The sequence below is a fragment of the Mizuhopecten yessoensis genome, unplaced genomic scaffold (genome assembly GCF_002113885.1).
Source record: "Mizuhopecten yessoensis strain PY_sf001 unplaced genomic scaffold, ASM211388v2 scaffold2553, whole genome shotgun sequence".
Classification (NCBI taxonomy): Eukaryota; Metazoa; Mollusca; class Bivalvia; order Pectinida; family Pectinidae; genus Mizuhopecten; species Mizuhopecten yessoensis.
In genome coordinates, this window is record NW_018404603.1 from 508,183 (window position 1) to 529,612 (window position 21,430).

General features: G+C 35.9%; 1 protein-coding gene across 2 annotated transcripts in view; it reads right to left on the bottom strand.

The window, feature by feature from the left end:
* The window catches only part of LOC110446116 (deleted in malignant brain tumors 1 protein-like), a 94,324-nt gene that overhangs the window by 13,900 nt on the left and 58,994 nt on the right, over window positions 1-21,430 (bottom strand). For both annotated transcript variants that reach the window (XM_021491103.1, XM_021491104.1), the window contains exons 10-12: window positions 2,432-2,582; window positions 1,943-2,118; window positions 1,571-1,724 (exon numbers count right to left, since the gene is read on the bottom strand). In XM_021491103.1, coding sequence (XP_021346778.1) covers window positions 1,571-1,724; window positions 1,943-2,118; window positions 2,432-2,582 — 481 coding nt within the window. The remainder of the gene's footprint in view (window positions 1-1,570; window positions 1,725-1,942; window positions 2,119-2,431; window positions 2,583-21,430) is intronic.

The window sequence follows — 21,430 nt, forward strand, 5'->3', positions numbered from 1 at the left end:
AAAGATCGATCCAACATGGAACCAATAAAGGAAGGCGTTGGCGCAATATTCTTGCGATGTATATGTTAAGTGGGGGACAGCATAAAGCTTTATGCGGGACCATAGAAAAGACATTATAATCTTCATATTTTGCCGAGGTCCTACCTTCATTTCACACGCACTAAAGGAAGGTCAGCTGTACCTACCTTTTCTAGTCTCATATTTTGCGATTGAAACGTTGGGGATTTGCATTTGTGCAACTTGGGGACACAAAAGCAACAAAAGCAAAACTGTTGCATCTATTGCAATATTTGGGATATTAATATTTCTCTCTACTTCTTACTACCTTTTTACGTACTACCTATTGCCTTGCTTGGCAACATCTCTTTTTTGGCTTCAATATTGAACATTTGTCCAGACGAGATGGCAATGGGTTCTGTTCCAAGGCCAGAAAATACCAAAGTCCTTAAACATTGTAGTTGTTATTCCCTGCTTAATGTTCCGGATTTAGGGTAATAATAATAATTAATAAAAATTAGAGGTTCCTATTTACCGCTTTTTCTTATCACAACCTAGTTCGTAGGTCGTCTCATAGCGGTTCACAAATTATTATCCGTGGTTATAGGGCCTTTGCAACAAGCCAATATCTTTCCTAACTCCCTGGGTGCAGAGCATACAGCCGGAGCTGCCATTTCGGCGCTAACACCTAGCATTCAACAATTCTAGCGCTGCCCAACCACGTACTCATTTACAGCCGAGTACACTGGAACAAGCGGAGTAAAGTATCTTGCTCAAAGTTACAACACAGTGCCGTGCCGTGACTAGAACTTCTGTCACGAGCCCAGTTTCCTAACACTAGACTACCGTGCCTCCCTTGGCAATAACTGGTTCACCCGTTGTCAGTATAATGTTACCCGGCGGAACGCGAGTTGCCTTCGGTATAATATTTTAGTGAGATAGCACTATAAAGTCGGCATCAGATCCGCGCTATCACAAGGAGGCAAGTACACCAACATACCCTGTGGCAAGCACAAATGCACACATGCATGCATGGAGGCACGTCTATAAAGAACCTTAGTCGTTATAGGACGTAACACAAAATAAAACCAAACCAAACCAAACCTAAAACATTGTGTTTAACCAAACGTTTTAGGATGTATCGTTCATGATCAGGCTATTTGGTTCAATGTTTGATATTCATGTTCGTTCATTTGATCGTTATCGTAAAAATGTATTATTTTATCAATTTATATACAACAAATATGTTGGGTTTTTTTCACCTGTGAACACCTAGGTGTAAGATTGATGTATTTCTTTAGGTAAATATCTTTTTCTTTAATACTATTTGGCCCAAAATATCTAACATTATCGACCGGATAGACCGTCAAAACATAGATCAGTCTATAAACACCCTGAAATAAAAAACAAGATGCTATTAAGAATCTTAAGTTTTTAATAGAAAAAACGGTAAAAACAGTACGAATATCGTTGTGATTTTCTGCTTTTGTGTGTGTTGCGGTTTGATTCTTGATTAGCCGTTATAGAACATAACTATGCTACTGATGTAGTCTGCAATGTATGCGTTATATACCCGTATCCAAGCATTCGACAGACGATTCCAGCTTCAATGTCATCCCAGTTATCCCCACACACTATAGACCACTGTCCACCGTACATAATCTCTACAGAGCCGGAGGTGTTGGACACATCATTCATGAGGCGGACCCCTTGTTGTTCGTCACTAGCTAAAATCATGATGGAGCAGAATCTGGTCAAAATCTAATGAAGTTCTAAACTGTAACGTCCTTAGCACTGACGTTTATTAAGTACTGCTTCGTCAGTGTTATAGTTTCCTTTTTCGTTACCCGATATATGTTTTATACGAATTATGTTAACGAAAAACTACATGTTGTAAATCGATTTTATTATTTCAACAATGATTTTCATTGAATAAGAAACTCACCCTGCAAATCATTATAACAGAGGGCAGTCGCTATACCCAAAGTCGATGATATCTGTCCCCATCCACCGAACGGGCAGTCTGCGATATTTGTCTCTGTACCATTACACTGTATCTGTTCCATCCATTTTGGTAGTTTAGTGAAAGAAAATGATGAATCCCCATAAGCAACTCCATTGCTGAAAAGTATCAAACAATTGGATTGTTAGTATGGATGTACAGTCTATGTAAAACCTGGAAAACAAATCTTGTCCATTTACGGTTAACTATATCTTTTTTAATTTCTTTTATACTTCGAAACATGTGTGTGTAATTGATTGATCACCTCAGATCAATATGGGTATTGCCAGTGGCCTCTGAAAAAACAGCTCATGAAATATAACTATCCTAAATCTGACCATAGCTGTTAATAAGACTTTAAAACCTATGAAATAACACCAATCCACATATACAGATGCATATATTAATGAGTACAGTCTAACTTTAATATACCTGTATCCAAGCATTCTACATACGACCTCAGCCTCATTGTTGTAAAAGCCGTCCCAACATACACTTCCCCAAATGCTGCTGTAATGAACTTCAACATGTCCAGCTCCATCAGATGTGCCGTCCACTAAACGAACTTTTACCTCCGTGTCATCTGAATGGTAATCATATTGTATTTATTACACAATTTTACAATGTTCGTTAATATCTTGACTTAACACGGAAACCTACTATTGCCTGTATAACATTTATCGGATGCATGTATATTGCAACTAATCAATTTTACAGAACTTAAAAGAAATCCTAGTAGGATCTTTGCGCCGACCATAAAGAAGGATCTTTATTAGATCTACAACCGGTGATCTTTTACCTTCTTACTATTATTCGGTCAAATGTTGGAAGTCCTAAACGGGAATCTCGTACATTATCTTAAACCTCGCAAAATCGTATGTTCTTTACCAATATGAAAAATATGATTGTATAAGAGTGGAATAGTTAGGCAAATTGCTACAAATTTGTTATTCATGTATAAAAAGAAGTGCTGTCAATGAGGGATGCACGATCAAAAGGGCCGTGAGAACATTTAGCAAGGAGAACCTACACATTAAATTTGAACAAGATTCCTTCAGTTCTCTCTGAGAAATAGAAGTAACAAGACTTAACGGTCACACTCAAAGATAGCCATCTGTCAATAATTTTGTTTTTGCAGTCATTCTCAAAAGTTAACATGTGAAACTCAAGACTAAGGAGGCCAACTTATCAAACTTGAGAACGATCCCACAGATACTTTCAGAAATACCCATAACAATTCTTTGTCATCGAAAACGATTCTTAACCTTCGAAATCCAAAAAGGTTGAATGTTGGCGGTTTCGTTTTTCCTGTCTAAAAAGTAAACAAGCAGAGCTAAAGACCAAAGAAAACCATTTAAAAATAACTTCTGTACTTTCTGAATAGTAACGATAACAAACCGTAACTGTCAAAATATCCAGGACTTTCTGAGAAATAACCATAATTACGTCTTTATTGTCAAATCCAAGATGGCCGCTGATCAGCCATTTTTAAGTTAAACGACTTCTTCTTAAAAACAAAAATGCAAAGGATAGTGATATGAAACCAGTAGCATGCTGAGATGAAGAGCTACCAAATTTCCATGTGAATGACATTGACACACTTCCATGGTCATTTATGTCTAAATCTTCTCAATTAACAAAAAGTATAGGGTGTTGTATTTGGCTAGTGACATTCTGGGATGAAGGGTTATACAAATTGTTTAACTTAATGTCCTTGATTGACTTTCAATGTCACATGGGTCACTTGTGTTTAAATCTTCTAACAGGTTCTTTTGAATGACTTTGAGTCAAAACACTGAAATTTGCATGTATCTTTATTTTTATCCACTTTTACGGTAACAATTGTGAAATCAAAACCAGGTAGGCGATGCAGACATTTTGGGCCTCTTGTTTTTTGTTTCACGACCTATTAAAAGATCAGGTCATTAAAGGACGTGTCTCCATGTGTGTAATGGGAGCGTGCTTGTGTGTGTGTGTGTGTGTGTGTGTGTGATGGAGACAGGGTAAGTTGATGTATTTGCCTCCTTGTGATAGCGCGTATCTGATGCCGACTTTATAGTGCTATCTCACTATATGCTTAAGAGTGCTACATGTACCTCACTGAAATACCAAAAGTATAATGAACAAGATACGAAAGGGGACGAGCATATATAATCTGAAAAAGAGTACACCATTACTTTGAGAAAAAGCAATAACAAGCCTAACTTCCAAACTTCAAGATGGTCACCTGTCGGCCATTTCATATATCCGAACGGTCTATAAAGGTAACATGCATAGACTAACACCACGGGGAACTTACATAATTATGAAATTTGAGAACGATCCCTCAAGTACTTTCTCAGAAATAGAAATAAACCTTTACTGTCAAATTCCAAGATGTCCGCTTGTTGGTCATTTTGTTGTTCCTTTCAGTTTTAAAAGTGAACAAGCACAACTGGAGTCCTTGAAAACATACATATCGATTTTGAGAAAGATCCCTCAAGTAGTTTCTGAGAAATTCCCAAACCGTCAAATTCGCCAAGTGACTCGGTCGGTCATGTTTACATACTAAATTTGAGAAGGATCATGTATTTACTTTTTGAGAAAAAAGCGATAACAAACCTTAGCTATCAAAATCCAAAATGGCCGCGTTCGTCGTGCTAAGGAAAACCTACATGTTAAATTTTAGAAAGATTCCTCTAGCACTTTCTGAAAAATTGCGATAATAAAAATTGTCTAAGGGCGATTTGAATGGCCTACAGCTGATGATGGCGGTTTGAAAAACAAAAAACTCAAGTCATAATAACCCGTGTCGGACCTAATTGACAAACAACGCACACACGTATGAACGTTACCTTCATCATAGCAGAAAACATACGCTCTGCCGTAGTATTCGTTACAGTTTACATTGCCCCAACCATTAAACGAACAATCTGCAATGCCAGACTCTGTACCAGTGCACTGCACACCATCCATCCAAACAAGGCCTGGTTCTGTCTGATTTCCATACAATTCATACCAAGCGGAATCGCGGGTCTGGAATCTGTGAGCTGTAGTTCCATTGCTGTAAATATATGTATGCTCATTTTAGTATAAAAATTAGCATAGTTGTCAAGTGAGGTTATAGAAAAAGAGTGATTAGAGTGACACTAAGTCGATTGTTCAACGACGAGCAACAGTTAAGTCATATCGGTTCTAACAACAATATTAAATAAGGAACAATTGCAAAACTTAATACACCAAAAAAATAAACTGACAGGTAATAGGCTTAAATATATCGGTACACAGCAAAATAGTCAGATATTATAAAAAATATTTTTAAAGTAAAAAGGTATGAACCAATACCATACAGATATTTCAAAATCGTATTTCTGTCCCCAGGCCAGGACATACCCAAATCCTTAAAAATGGTAGTTGTTTTTCCCTGTCTAACGTTCAGCATTAAGGGTATTAACAAGAACTGGTTCAGCCGTTGTCAGTATAATGTGAGCGGGTGAAATTCTGTGCGGGGTGCCTTCGGCATGGTATTTCAGTGAGATGGCATTATAAAGTCGTCATCAGATCAGCGCTATACAGGGAAACAACTATACCAACATGCCCGGCCTCCGGTATACATACATACATTGTACATACATGCACGCTTACACACCTGACATTGATGTGATGTCAACAACTGGTTCACCCGTTGTCAGTATAACGTTACCGGTCGAAATGCTGTGCTGTGTGCCTTTGGTATGATATTTCAGTGAGGTAGCACTCTACAGTTAGTATCAGATCCAAACTATCGCATTGACGCAAATACACCAACATACCCAGCATCCGGCATACATACACACAAACACGCATTCCACACATTAAAGCACGTCCCTAAAGGACCTTAGCTGTGAATAGGACGTTAAACATAATAAAACAAAACCCATTCTTTTTAACATTTGCCTTCACTTTCATGAACGTCTATTGTAAGTGTATGACCTTGGCTCTGCTAAGTGCTGTTTGGTCCTCTATGACATAAATTGTCAATGGGCCATAAAATAATACAAAAACAGGCGAAAACTATCAAAGAATAATTATCATCGTATCAAGACTATATAAATGAATTAGATACTTACTTGTATCCAAGTTTTCTGCAAACAACAATTGCATCATTGTAGTTCCAGGAATCACCACAGATCCCGCCCCATTGTCCGTCATGGTACACTTCTACCCGCCCAGTGTAGTTGTACAGACCGTTTTCAAGGCGGACGTCAAACTCCTGGTCTACCTGTGCTGCTGTATAGAAACAAGAATTTGAACACTTAATCTAATATTACCATAACTAAATCACCTATGGGGAAAAAGATTGTGTTAAGTCAACATGAACACGCGTAAAACTGTTTTACGGCGATTTCTCTTATCCAGTCCCTTTTATGTATATGAGGTAAAATAATATACGGTGTATCGTAAACTAGTTTTTCGCTAACCTGTGGCACATTGTGGTAATTTTGAATCGCGTTAGGTGTACAGCTGTACATTGTAAAACGAGACGTATGCCGACGATGTGTCGATCGACATAAGTCGAAACTTTAGTTTCTTGGTTTGAGTCACCAGCGGTATTTTCTCATGGAAGGTTACTCAAGTCTCCCGTGTGACGAGAAACAGCAAGTAACGTTTACCAGGGGTATATTTGTATTGGACCCTACCGATTTGTATACTAACACGCGTGAATTTAACTCCTTTATACAATTGTACATAAACATGAAAACCCAACAATCAAAAAAAGTTTTTATTTAAAACAAACCTAGGTATCTCGCTAATATATGGTAACATGCTTTAAATCAAAATTACGTCGATTTCTCTTATCCAGTCCCTTTTATGTACATGAGGTAAAATAATATACGATGTATCGTAAACTAGTTATTTGCTAAACTGTTGCACATTATGGTAATTTTGAATCGCGTTAGGTGTACAGCTGTACATTGTGTCGATCGACATGAGTTGAATCTATAGTTGCTTTGTTTGAGTCACCAGCGGTATTTTCTCATGGAAGGTTACTCAAGTTTCCCGGGTACGAGAAACACCTATATAATTACGTTTACCAAGAGGCTATGCTGTATATTTGTATTGGACCCTGCCGTTGTGTATACTAACACGCGTGAATTTGTCTTCTTTATACAATTGAACGTAAACATGAAAACCCAACTTTTAAAATAAGCCTTTATTTAAAGACAAACCTACAGATTTCGTTAATATATGGTAACATACTTTAAATCAAAATTACTTTATAAACGAAATCATATTAATTTTTATAGCCATTCCTCTATTTATATCAACCACAATTGCCATCGCACACCGTTCATCCAACGTGAGCACGGATGTGCGTTAGATGTAATCGCCTAGTATAGCTTTGTTCGTGCACACACCGTGCGCACACCGCACATCTGTATAAAAAGTGTTAGTACTTGAGGATAAGGTAAAATAGCTGGTCGTTGACCTCATTTCATAACACCATACTATAACCACATCACCTTCACATCTAAAGACATTTCCTTACTTAGCTGTACCTATATGCAAATTTGGATGGCTATCCTGTCCAAGAAAAAATGGCCGCGATATGCTCCGGAACTATTACTTTAGTATTTAAATGGTAAAGGTCAAATTAAGGTCACAGTTACCTTTGTTTGTGTGATAGATATGTGGGGTATACGGGACATTACAGTGGAGTACATTTTGAAAAATGATAAGACTTAAGATACATTCGTGATAATTATGTCAATGTCACAGACAGGAAAACCCTTTTCACTTCCGTAGACTTGGGGGCATTTTTCAACTACATATGTATATAAAAGACGTGGGTCTGTTTTATAAACTGTGATTCAATTAATCTGACTGTTTTACTCCATTTATGCATAATATCTCTAACTAAACTTTCATATTTTATCTTTTTGAACTATTTTAACTCTCTAAGCCTATCCTGCTACTGATTTTATAAGATATACGTCGTATTATATGATTTTCATTTTGATTCCTCAAATGGTTGCCCCACTCTAAAATATATGTTGATCCTTAATAAGCTGAAACAAACAAAACATCATACGGGACACTGATACCATTTACACTCCATGGATAACTAGTTACTTATAACCCGACTAAGTTTAACCACGCCTAGTCATATTTTAATTATATTTCATATGTTATCGTGTTTCCAAAGATATCGTGAATAACGCGGTCCTTTGATATCAATATAGAATACCTTTTGTGCTTATTGATATACTAGTCCACAATAACTATTGGCAAGTATGGGCGCCGATAGTAGCTACAAATAAATGATAATGAAGCCGATGATATCTGTGGGTTGTTTTTGTACCCAATCACAATTACCACCGTCTTAGAGGTACACAAAAGTACATATTCTTCTGCGTTGCCATACTTGTTTGTGACAAACAGTGTTTAAATGCAAACAAACGTGGAAATATAATTATTTAAAAGCTTTGTCCTTAATTGATAAGCCAAATACTGAATTGTCATCAAATTATAAGTCAAATACTAAATTATCCTCAATTTATGTGTCAAATACTGAATTTTTCCTCAAATTATAAGTTATATACTGAATTGTCCTCCATTTATGAGTCAAACACCGAATTGTCCTCAATTTATAAGTGAAATAGTAAATTATCATCAATCTATGAGTCAAATACTAAATTGTCCTCAATTTCCAAGTCAAATACTGAATTGTCCTCAATAAATAAGTCTAACACTGAATTGTCCTCAATTTATGGGTCGTATACTGAATTGTTCTCAATTTATAATTCAAATACTGAATTGTACTCAATTTATGAGTCATATAATGAATTGTCCTCAATTTATAAGTCAAATACTGAATTGTCCTTGATTGATAAGTCTTATACTGAATTGTTCACAATTCATGAGTCAAATACTGAATTGTCCTCGAGTTATGAGTCAAATACTGAATTGTCTTCAATTTATGAGTCAAATACTGAATTGTCCTCAATTTATAAATCAAATACTGAATTGTCCTCAATTTAGGAGTCATATACTTAATTTTCTTTAATCAATAAGTCAAATACAGCATTGTCCTCAATCTATGAGTCAAATTCTGAACTGTCCTAAATTTATGAGTCAAATATTGAATTATCTTAAACGTATGAGTCAAATACTGAATTGTCCTCAATTTATAAAGTAAACTACTGAATTGTCCTCAATGTATGGGTCGTATACTAAATTGTCCTCAATTTATGGGTCGTATACTGAATTGTTCTCAATTTATAATTCAAATAATGAATTGTACTCAATTTATGTGTCAAATACTGATTTTTTCCTCAAATTATAAGTTATATACTGAATTGTCCTCCATTTATGAGTCAAACACCGAATTGTCCTCTATTTATAAGTCAAATACTGAATTGTCCTCAATTTATAAAGTAAACTACTGAATTGTCCTCAATGTATGGTCGTATACTAAATTGTCCTCAATTTATGGGTCGTATACTGAATTGTTCTCAATTTATAATTCAAATAATGAATTGTACTCAATCTATGAGTCAAATACTGAATTGTCCTCAATTTATAAGGCATATACTGAATTGTCCTCAATAAATAAGTCTAACACTGACTTGTCCTCAATTTATCAGTCAAACACGGAACTGTCCTCAATATATAAGTTAAACACTGAATTGTCCTTGATTGATAAGTCTTATACTGAATTGTCCTCAATTTAGGAGTCATATACTTAATTTTCCTTAATTGATAAGTCAAATACAGCATTGTCCTCAATCTATGAGTCAAATACTGAACTGTCCTAAATTTATAAAGTAAACTACTGAATTGTCCTCAATGTATGGGTCGTATACTGAATTGTCCTCAATTTATGGGTCGTATACTGAATTGTTCTCAATTTATAATTCAAATACTGAATTGTACTCAATTTATGAGTCATATACTGAATTGTCCTCAATTTATAAGTCAAATACTGAATTGTCCTCAATTTATAAAGTAAACTACTGAATTGTTCTCAATGTATGGGTCGTATACTGAATTGTCCTCAATTTATAAGTCAAATACTGAACTGTCCTCAATTTATTATTCAAATATTGAATTGTTCTCAATTTATAAGTCAAACACACAATTGTCCTCAATTTACGAGTCAAATACTGAATTGTACTCAATTGATGAGTCAAATACAGAATTGTCCTAAAACCACAAGTCAAATACTGAATTAACCTCAGTTTATAAGTCAAACACTGAATTAATGCTACTGAACCAGAATTATTATAAATGTGACGAACGCGATATATGGTATATGGTATATGATGTAATGTTTGACGTACCTGCATTATACCTGCACAGGAAAAGGAAAATAACGACCAGTAGTTGAGAATGCGACGCCATTACACAGCTTCTCTCTCGCCGTAGGATTACTGGGCTGTCACGAACCTACCCACTTGTATATACACAAGGGCCGTTGCTGCGACGTAAATTACATTCTGTTCTTACACTGGCTATACATTAATGTGTTTGCTACCAGGAAGTAATAGAAACCTACACACGTGACTGTCGAATTCACTCATGTTTAATATAAACATTCATGAAAACCAGTGAATCGTTACATGGTACACAACAAGTACACCCAGTCCGTGCTCTAGTATAGGTAGATTAACCGTCCCCCTCCCCACCCTGCAGAATACTATAGGTAGATTAACCGTTCCCCCTCCCCACCCTGCAGAATAGTATAGATAGATTAACCGTCCCCTTCCCCACCCTGCAGAATACTATAGGTAGATTAACCGTCCCCTCCCCACCCTGCAGAATACTATAGGTTGATTAACCGTCCCCCTCCCAACCCTGCAGAATCGAGATGGTTACTTCCTTGTCTTCTATACGCCAGCTGTATCGTAAAAGGTGACTAATGTGTGGGCCCCCTGCAGAATCGGGACGTTTTTCCACATTATCTACAAAGAGAACATGGAAGACACCAAAATGAATCTGCTACTCCCATTGCAACATTTCGTATCTTTTCGTTTTCTACTTTTCCTGTCTTCTTTCTTTTCTATTTCTGTTTCAGGCGTTGTCTCCCTAGGCGCGCATTCTCATATGACACTGGCTGTTGCGAGGACGATAATTCTAAAACAAAACCCAAAGTCTCCCTTCCTGGATCAATTGAGATACTATCGAGTTTCAGACATTTTGAGTTTCCCTGCCGATTACTAAAACCCCTATACAATATATACTAGTACAGGGGTGTCAGCGTTTCAGTTTACAAACGGAATGGAATGAAAACGCAATCGAAACACAACGAGAACGGAATAAAAACGGAATGAAACAAGGCCTAAACGGAACGGAACGAAAATAGTTTCACTGTTTGAAACGAAATACGAAAGTAGGCGATACGAAACGCGAGAATAAACTATTCTAATCGAGATTTCCGTTGTAATCTATAGGGATTAGCTACGACAAATCAGCAGTAGATAATAATGTTGAGTAAAAAAATACATATTTGCATACTTGTTTACCGAGTATAGGTATGTATTCCATATCTATGGTTTCTAGCCCATATCAGAGACGAATTATTAATTAATTGTCTGTGAATTGTTTCGCCGAGTGATCTCGGTAGGCTGTTTGTTGTTGAAATAATGTTGGACGTACACTTAGATGTACCTCCACTTGACGATTTCACAAAGCATCCAATACATATTAGGGTTGTACATATTATTATATCAATGTTCTTTAATGAATTCGGTACATGGCCAAGATTCTCATTTATTATTAATAGTGTACGGACGATGACCGGGCCCCGGGATCATGAAACGGACTTAAGTCTAATTCTGGACTTTGTCCAATGTTTTCTTACTTGAGTCTAAAAAACAGACATAGCTTGGGGATCATGAAAAAAACACTTAAGTCTGAATTTGATCTTAAATATGGCGGACATATTGTACGCTTCAGCTGCCTGTCTGCTCTATTGAGAGAAAGGAAGAGACATTTCGTCTCGAGTATTTCTAGACCATTTACTTTTAAAACCCTTCAATTAAATCAGGATGAATGGAGAGTTTTACAAACGTGTTATTGATTCAAATGACCATCTTGAAGCGGTCCACATCGTAATCCAACAAGATCATCGAAATCTAAACTTGCTGGCTCAGCTTGTTTGAGAATCCTTCCTAGCCGCTGCATCAATCACATTCAGTGATTCACAAGAAGACATGCTGAAATGTTAATTATAATACTTATACTATGTAATCGTTCGCTTGAACTTAAATCGTTCCGGTGTTGTAAACAATGCGATTGCAGCGCCGCATCCTTGACGGCCGTAATAAAACTAACGAACACTCTCGAAATGTATCCAGCATTTGCAAGATCACAATTATCACCGTACTGCGATTGAAACGAAGATGTAATCATGTATTGTTCCTTCTAGCCTAAATTATTATTCATTTTATAATCATACATTGCTTGGAGAATTATTACCTTCTAGCTGTTTTTTTTTTATCAAGTTGTAGTATTCTTTGTTACTTAACCAGAATGTGCAATATATCATTTGAATATAATCAGTCAGCATGTCCTGACAGGATTAAGATTAATGAAAAAATTGTGGGACATTCAGCTTTACAATATTTGAGGAAACTGATCAACCTTGGCTGGCCTTTAGCTGTAATGAATAATTTCTTGTCTATTGACTTTAAACAAATCTGATCTGTTGATTAATAGTAGAAAATATTCCCCTTCCTGGAGGGTGAAACACAGAAATCTCCAACCAAATAGGCAATTATTTCTCTAATTGAATAGAACATTTACATGATTTGAAAGGATAATTCAACATTGTATTTGTCAAAACAAGCACAACATAAGTTACAAGAGTTTGGCTAAATATGGCACTAAAGTAATACATGTGCATAACAACTGAACATCATCATGAAATTACTCAAAATAAGAAGCCACTATATATTTCAAGCAGATTTTCAGATTTTTTTTAGTAATAATGATATTGGTATACAGGTGAAATCAGTTTTTATTTTATTTTTCATAATATTCCTCGACAAGTGATTGGTTAGAAGTGCATCACGTTTCCACCGATAACAACCGATATTAACTTGGGGTGTGTGATTTTTGTTGAAGGACTAGGTGTTTCTAAACATAGAATTATGACGTTTCTCCAAACGAACGCACTGCATCCCTGCAGGTAGGGCGTAAAAATTTTACCTGCTGCCCCCAATTGCATGATCGTAAGAGGCGACTAAATTTGGGACCTTATCTCTTCTCTCCTTTCTTAATAACTTTCTTCTTTATAATGTCTCCCTTGACAATGCCTCACTTTTACCCATTTGTTGAGCGTTCGCCCCTGTGAGGAAGGCTTTGGTTTCTGTCCCCTGGCCGAGACATACCAAAGTCTTTAAAAATGGTAGTTTATACTCCTGCTTAACGCTTAGCAAATTAGGAGTGGGACGACTGGTTCGCCCGTTGTCAGTATAATGTGACCGGGTGGGGCGTCCTGCTGGGTGTCTTCGGCACTATGTTTCAGTGAGGTAGCACTATAAAGTCGGCATCAGTTCCGCGCTATCACAAGGAGACACACGCGAACATATCGCAGCCTCCCAAAATACACACGCATACACTACACGCATGCATCTTGCACGCAGGGGAGGCCATCCTTAAATGACCATAGCTGTTAATAGGACGTTAAACATAATCAAACAAACAAACAAACAAACAATTTATCAGGTTAATAAATCCAGGTGTCGACTTCAACCAAAGGCTATAATTGTGAAAAGTATCTAATGTAGGTTTCCTTTACCATAACAATTTAGTATGGCTTAGAGTCTGTAACAACTCAAAGAAAAAAAAGCGGTATCCTTATGATATGATTTTTTTTTAAGAAAGATTACACATTTGTAAGGAAATTTGAGCCACAATATATCATAACAATGTGACCAAAGACATATATATTTATACTTAAGGAATAGTAAAAATATCAAATATCAAAACATGAATGCTTAAATACAATTACAGTCACTTTGTATAACTCAATTAGTTTAACTACTGGTTACATACATAATCTGAAACACAAACAAGAGGCCCAGGGGCCTTGATAGCTCACCTGGACTTTTATTTTGAATTTTTGAAGCTTTTGGAAAAAATAAATGTTTATCAAAAAGACTATAAGGAAATTATATCCAACTTTGCATGTTTGGGGGATTTTTGGCACATTTTATTGCTCTACAACTTTTTTTTATCTTTGTGAATCTTCGTTGGAAAACATTTTTTTATCTGAACTAAGATGGTTGTTATAGCCATTTATTCACTTCAAACACATCATATTGATTTAAACCTTTAATCTATATCACAAAATGTCATTAATTTCAGCCAGACTCTTTTATTACTTAGAAGTCAATTAAATGTTTTAACAAATTTAAACATATGGTCCTGAAATTGGGTCAAGATCATTCATTTGAATAAACTAGACAGCCCATTAGCATAGCATGTGAGTGCCTAAATGCTATCACCCTAGGTTTCTTGATTATTCAGAAGATGATTAACAATTTTAACATATTGTCACTCTAAAATTGAGTCAGGGTCATTCAAGTTAATTTGAATATATTTTATAACCCTTCATCCAGCATGTTATTGGCTATATATCATCTTTGATATTCAGAAACAGTCAGTTATTTTAAAGGATTTTCCACATTTGACCTGTGACCTTGAAGGCTAATCAATGTCATTCAATTCCAAATGCATCGTATCCCCTCGTTCTAGCATGTTAATTGCTTAATATCCCCACCCTATGCCTTCTTTTTTTGCAACCTTGAATATAAGTCAAGGTCATTCATCTCAACATTTCACCACCAAAATATCAACATCCTTGGCCTTTTGGTTATTCGGAAGAAGTTGTTTGAAGTATAACGTTGACACCAGACAGATGGATAACAGAGGTAAGAAAGAAATCTCGAGAATTTTCATCTGAAAAGGCTTTTGAGGGGGTATAATGCGCTTTAAACTATCCAGTTATATAATTTTAAATACTGCTCATCAATGCAGATATTCCTACCAAACTCACTTGCCACTAAAACGACAAATTATAATCAATATTATTCTGGTGTTCTGCAAGGTAACATGTTAACCTTTCATTATTTGCTGAGTATAAATCACAGCTTAGTAACCATAGAAGTGTATTCTATTTGAAGGAATTTAGGAGATATAGTTAAACTTGTTTGACACACTCCGGGATGAGATTCCATGGATCCTAATTTATGCTGAAAATGTCCTGACAACTGACTGTCTTAAAGAGATTATGGCTGCTTCCTCTTTGATGTCTTACATGTCTGGTGAATCTGTTGCTGCAATGTGGCCCCAAATACAAAAAAAAAAAATTTTGTGTAAAAAAGGTATGGTTGAGGATAAGTTTGTGTGATACTGGCATTCATATATTGACTGTGAAATTCATAAAAAAAATCATATGAAATATAGAAGCAAGTTATTTTTTTTTACAATTTCAATTAAATATATTTCTTAAATGTAAAAAAATCATTTTGACCTTGCCATTGACTCATGACTTCATCTCATCACTAATTGAAACATCAATATTGTCCGAAAGTGATGTCTATGACTCTGTGTTTTTTTCATTAATTTCCTTAAACCATAATATAAGATATAGGAATAATCAACATTTAGAGGGGCCTTTCTATGTAAAATTAAAAGAAAATTTGAACATGGAAGGGTCAATTTCACTTTTGAAGTGTCAATGGCCCCATATGGCCCCCTCCAGGATTAATCTTGTGTACTAAATGTTTTACCTGCAAATTGTATCTTATTTCAATATTTAAAAATATAATTATGGTTATACACCAAAATGTGTAACTCAAAATAAGGGTTGGGGGAGAATACGAATCGTATGAACAGATGAACCCTATCACTCACTCTTCAAATAATTCCTAACTTGTTATCTAGAGTGTCTAAACCAAGCAAATATTAACTTTTGTTTATAAAAATACATTTGATCAGTCTTCTTTAATCATAAAGAAATTTACATGTAAGATGTACATGTAATGACATGTTTCTGTAAACATTTATGAACTTAGTCTGACAGACAGGGAATTTTAATATCTGATGTACATCATCACCATGATCCTTCTAGTCTAGTGTAGGCTGTATGTTCCCCTCTTCCACTTAGACTTAGTGTAGAAATATACTCTAGACTTCATACAAACTAAATAAACGACACAATAATTTGATTAACGTGTGGAAAAGGTATTCTAATGGGAAATTTACATTGCGAATTTTGTCAGCATTTCGGGGAGCTTACGAGTAGTCAGGCGGTTGGCAACACTGCATTTCTTTTGCGACTGTGTCATCCAGCTTTTGGAACAGTAGGCTTTAATTGTTGTCTATTTCTTGCTCTAAAAACAACTTCGTAGTCCGAAATCCAGTTAAATTCGCCCAATATACTCTGTAGTCCTCCTCGCATACATTGTGTTTTATGTTTACCGACAACAACGTGGTTTCCCGCGTTGAAAAGGTCGTGTAAATACCGTAAAATACGCAATTCGGCCCCTTCGTTTCCTTGACAACGAATAGTTTTGAGTTGAGTTCAGTCTCAGTTAAGGTTTTTCTTTGCACGTTTCATGATCCACTTAAGATTGTGATCTTAGCTCAGTCAAAACTTCAAGCTTAAGTTCAAATTTTGTCGTAGACTTGATCCCGGTTTCATCATCTTCGGTGAGGTAAGTTACGAGCAAAGATATATCGGCGAGGTGCTGGCAAATAAAACGTATCAATATAACCTTGTGCACTATATAGCAAATACCAATACGTAACATTTTAAGCTAAAACAATCGAAGTGTATAGTTCGATACTCACTCTAAATATTGCAAGCGCAGCTTTCACAATTTAAAATGCGGACAAAATATTGAAGCTATAAGATCAAAAGAATGTTTGTTGATATTAAAATTTTGATGTATGTCAGTCAGTCAGTCAGTCAGAAAATGTGCTTAGTCCTTTATTGCAATATCAAATAATATAGCAAAAGCCGAAATTATTGGTAAACCATTCAATTTGTGTCTCTTCGATTAAATACGCAGTCTTGTTAAATGCCAATTTATAACCAGAGAGTTTTTATGGATTCGGCCAGACTGTCAGTTTTGGGTTTTTTTAACTTCAGAATGAATAAGATAAATTCCAGTTTTACAAATGTGTCACCATTACGCGTTATCAAACTTAGTGTATAGTAAACATGCTGTCAGGAGATGGCCTAGTAAGTTGTGATAACTAATAAAATATTTCTGAATGAAAATTGCTCCAACTGAGTAGACCTTTAGTAGATGACAATGATATCATAGAAGGCAATTTTAAACCAGAAGGTTAATACGAAACTTGAAACTTCTCACCGATGAATACTTCAAAAGTGCAAAATATTCTGTTAGGGCATTTTCAAACGTAAACACTACTGCATGTGAACACGTGAAGAATTAGGTTACACATGGACATCTGAATCTATTTTGTGGTTTATATTTAGACTTAACCTGAAAAAAATGGTTTTATATTCTCTATCGTGTTTCTATTTTCATTTTTGTTTAAATTTTGCAATATACGACGTTGTTTAATTTTCGTTTGTTTTCTCCGATTAGAGAACATTATATGACATTGTTGTGATTTCTTAATTGTTTTAATTGTTTTTAAATTGCATATACAGCAAACATTCCATTAAGCCAGTGTCGTCTCTGATTATGCCACTTCCATACGATCTTGCCCGTACCACTAATCCTCGCTTACGGTGTGTAGTCTGGTCACGCTTATATAACAGTATCAAACTAATAAAAAATGCCTAATGTGAATATTCTCACCGTCCAGTGATAGTTGAATTTCAATTATTTGGGCACCCGCCTGCTAATGAACGGTGGTCAGTTAAAGAGATATTGTTTTTATTGGCCCAACAGTCGTAAGTCGTACCAGACTTGAAGGAAAACTTGAATGACAAAAGGGCTGATTTCATTTTCATATTCGTTGAGGTTTCTGAGTATCTCTCGCACGGTGTAAACATCTGCATAACGATTATGAAACATGTATCACCTAAGAATGAAACATTCAACCAAATAAAAATATATCTATTCATATGCATTTTCTTGTTTTGTATACACAATGCATTACAGTACTAGTAATATCTATGTCAATATCCAAGTTCGAAGACTAATAAAGTGTAATGTCCAAAACTAAAACAAACCTTTACTCAGAGACATATATGTGTCTCTATTGTATACTGCAAGAAATATTACTGGGCGAGTACAACTATATGTAACAATTTAACTAGAACTTTCGAATTGTGCAAATCGGGGAAAAAAACGCCCAATAAAACTATTTTCGTAAATTACTGAATTATAAATACTGCTATGAGACCAGTCTATATTTGCATACGTATATATGCCAATTTTCAAACAGTTTTCCTGTATACAACTTAAATGACAAATACTGCTGTGACCAGTGAGGTCATGGAATAGGGTCCGTTTTAAATCTTCACTACAGTAAGACTTATTCAGGAAATTTTCTGGTATAATCCACGACAATAAATTAAACATTCAAGAGAAATTAATGTGAAAATATAGTGATTATGTTATGAATCAATCCACCAATTTCTGACCTAAGAGTTCGGACATTTCGCAATATTCGGAATTACACACACACTAATCCGACACTACTTGACCAGTATAGATACATGTGTATAACAATATAATGTACACGTTGTGCCATAATATTGAAATGAATTATCTATATTTATCGTCGTGTACATTGTCAACATCAAACATAAGCTCTGTAGAGCTTTTGTTACCCATTTGGGGTAGGGGAGGGGGGGGGGGGGGTAGGGGTAACCACCGTGTCATCGTAGCAACTAACCTAGCTGCGATAACGTACTTTTCTGACGACGAGATATTTTTCATATATTGCGTCGCCGGCCGGGTATTAATGTTAGTACTACAACTAACACTATCTGACATCACTCTCCTTTTCCGCCACCGCTGGGGCTCGAACCGATATTATGGGGAGAGCGAGTGGTATGAAGCTCACGCTTGATTGCACACAGTAGTAATGACTGAGCGTTAGCGATCACGGCTATCGAGGCAACCGAGGATAGGTGTCGACCGTCTACTCCACAAATAACAGATCACACATATCGGCATACCGGGTGGCTCGGACTGGTAACTAATTAGGGCGAGACAAGGGGCAGGGGCCATCGTCTTCTGGATAACCAAACTACTCGGTAAAGAAGCGGACGTAAAACATATCAACCAATCAATCAATCAGGCAGGGGCCAGGTGTTTTCATCTGCCTCCACTTAGTATAAATATATAGATATAATATATAAATGTTTTGGTACAAATGCAAAATGGAGCAATGGTGTAGGAAAATGGTACTTTGGTAGGGTGCTTGGGCATTTCTCCCACCAACTCGAGACTTTTGGGTCCAATAAAAGTTCATTCGATGTTGATTTTCCTAGCATCCAGTATCCATTTGGGTGAACTCTAGTATGTGTGCCTTATACTAATGTATAATATTATAAATTTGTTTAGTTTACAATAATTATATGATTTTTTTTCTGCCTAGCCCCTCAAAAAGTGACTTTAAAAAATCTATATATCTAAAGTGATGCTTAAATGAAATTGAAAAAAAGCTACCTGCTTCTAGGAAAAATAAGAAAAATAAGAAAAGAAAGAAAAACATAACTTACACTTTGATTTCTTTTTATACAAATATACCCCTCCCCCGCCCAAACACAAATTTCACGGTAGGGTATAAACACTAGTGAGTAAAATGGTATACAAATGAAATAAATTATAATAACCAATGCAATTGAACATCTTATTATTGTACACCATTATAAACAATAGAGTAAATATATTTCAGTATTTTAAAACTGTCTAGGGAACTGCAAGTATACGGTTGCTAGGGCAACGTGACCAACCACCGACTTATTTTCTTTTCAATTGATTATCTTACCGAGAATATGGGCTTTGACTATTCACCTCACTAGTCAAATACTGAATTGTCCTCAATTTATCAGTCAAACACTGAATTAAAGCTACTGAACCAAAATTATTATGATACGAGTAAACCAATCTATTTAAATGTCACGAACGTGATATATGGAAAATCTTTGATGTAATGTTTGACGTACCTGCATTATACATGTACAGGAAAAGGAAAATAGCGACCAGAAGTTGAGAATTCGACGCCATTACACAGCTTCTCTCTCGCCGCAGGATTACTGGGCTGTAACGAATCTACCCACTTGTATATACACAAGGGCCGCTGCTGCGACGTAAATTTACATTCTGTTCTTACACTGGCTATACACTAATGTGTTCAATACCAGGAAGTAATTGAAACCTATACATGTGACTGTCCATTGAAATCATGATAAACATAAACATTTCTGAAAACCAGTCAATCGTTACATTGTACACAACAAGTGCATCCTAGTTCATGCTCTAGTATAGGTAGAACTACCGATCCTCCTCCCAGGATCTACCGATATACTATAACCCCTATAAAATGTATACTAGTACACCAATACTATCTGTTTGGGTTTCTACGGAGATTAACATTCTTTTAACAGCTATGATCATTCGACTGAGGGCAGTATTAAGGCCTATGTTTAAGGTTTTGATAAGGGGTATATTAAAAAAACTCCATTTGCACATCCCTGCTTATCAAAAAAAAGTTGTCAAAATCAAGTTTCAGTTTTTACGGACTAATTGTTTAGATTTGCCAATGTGGCATCTAAATGCAATTTGAGACACAACAGCGACCACATCATAACTGCTGCACCCAATGCAACTTTTAGAATGTCTATATGTTCTCCCTGCTTCATAACAGACGTATTGTTTCCTATGGCCTTACTTGGCAATACCTCGCCTTTAGTCTATTGACATTTACTGATCGAAATCATATCGAGCGATAAAAAAAGACATAAAATATACATATTTTGGTATCCGACCCTTTAAATCAGACCAATTAGACGAGGGCCGTTTTCGTTTATCGCAGTCCAAAAGGGTAAACCGATTAGACCAGAGTTGTTCGATTATGAAATAAGGTTGGACTCAGTCATCTGTCGCTTTTTTCAGGCGAGCATTGAAACAGCCTTGCAAGGCCTGCATTAATATTTGTAAGTCCGCAATGATTTATACCAAAATACGTTACAATAAAAATCAGACATACCGGTTGTTCCGCATAAACGAACATGATATAGGACCATAATGTCGAGTACACCTGTACTGGTTACATATCTCGCCTTATCGGAATGGAATGTTAAAAGTGTCAAAAGTCGAAATGGTCGGTATACTCATGCAAATACATGCGTGAAAAAACCAAATGTGTCAGTAAACTTTACAGGTGTTGTTAATTTCATATTGATATACGGATAACCCACCTGTAAGTTTAAAACCCTGTGGGATTAGGCGTAATAATTGTACTTAC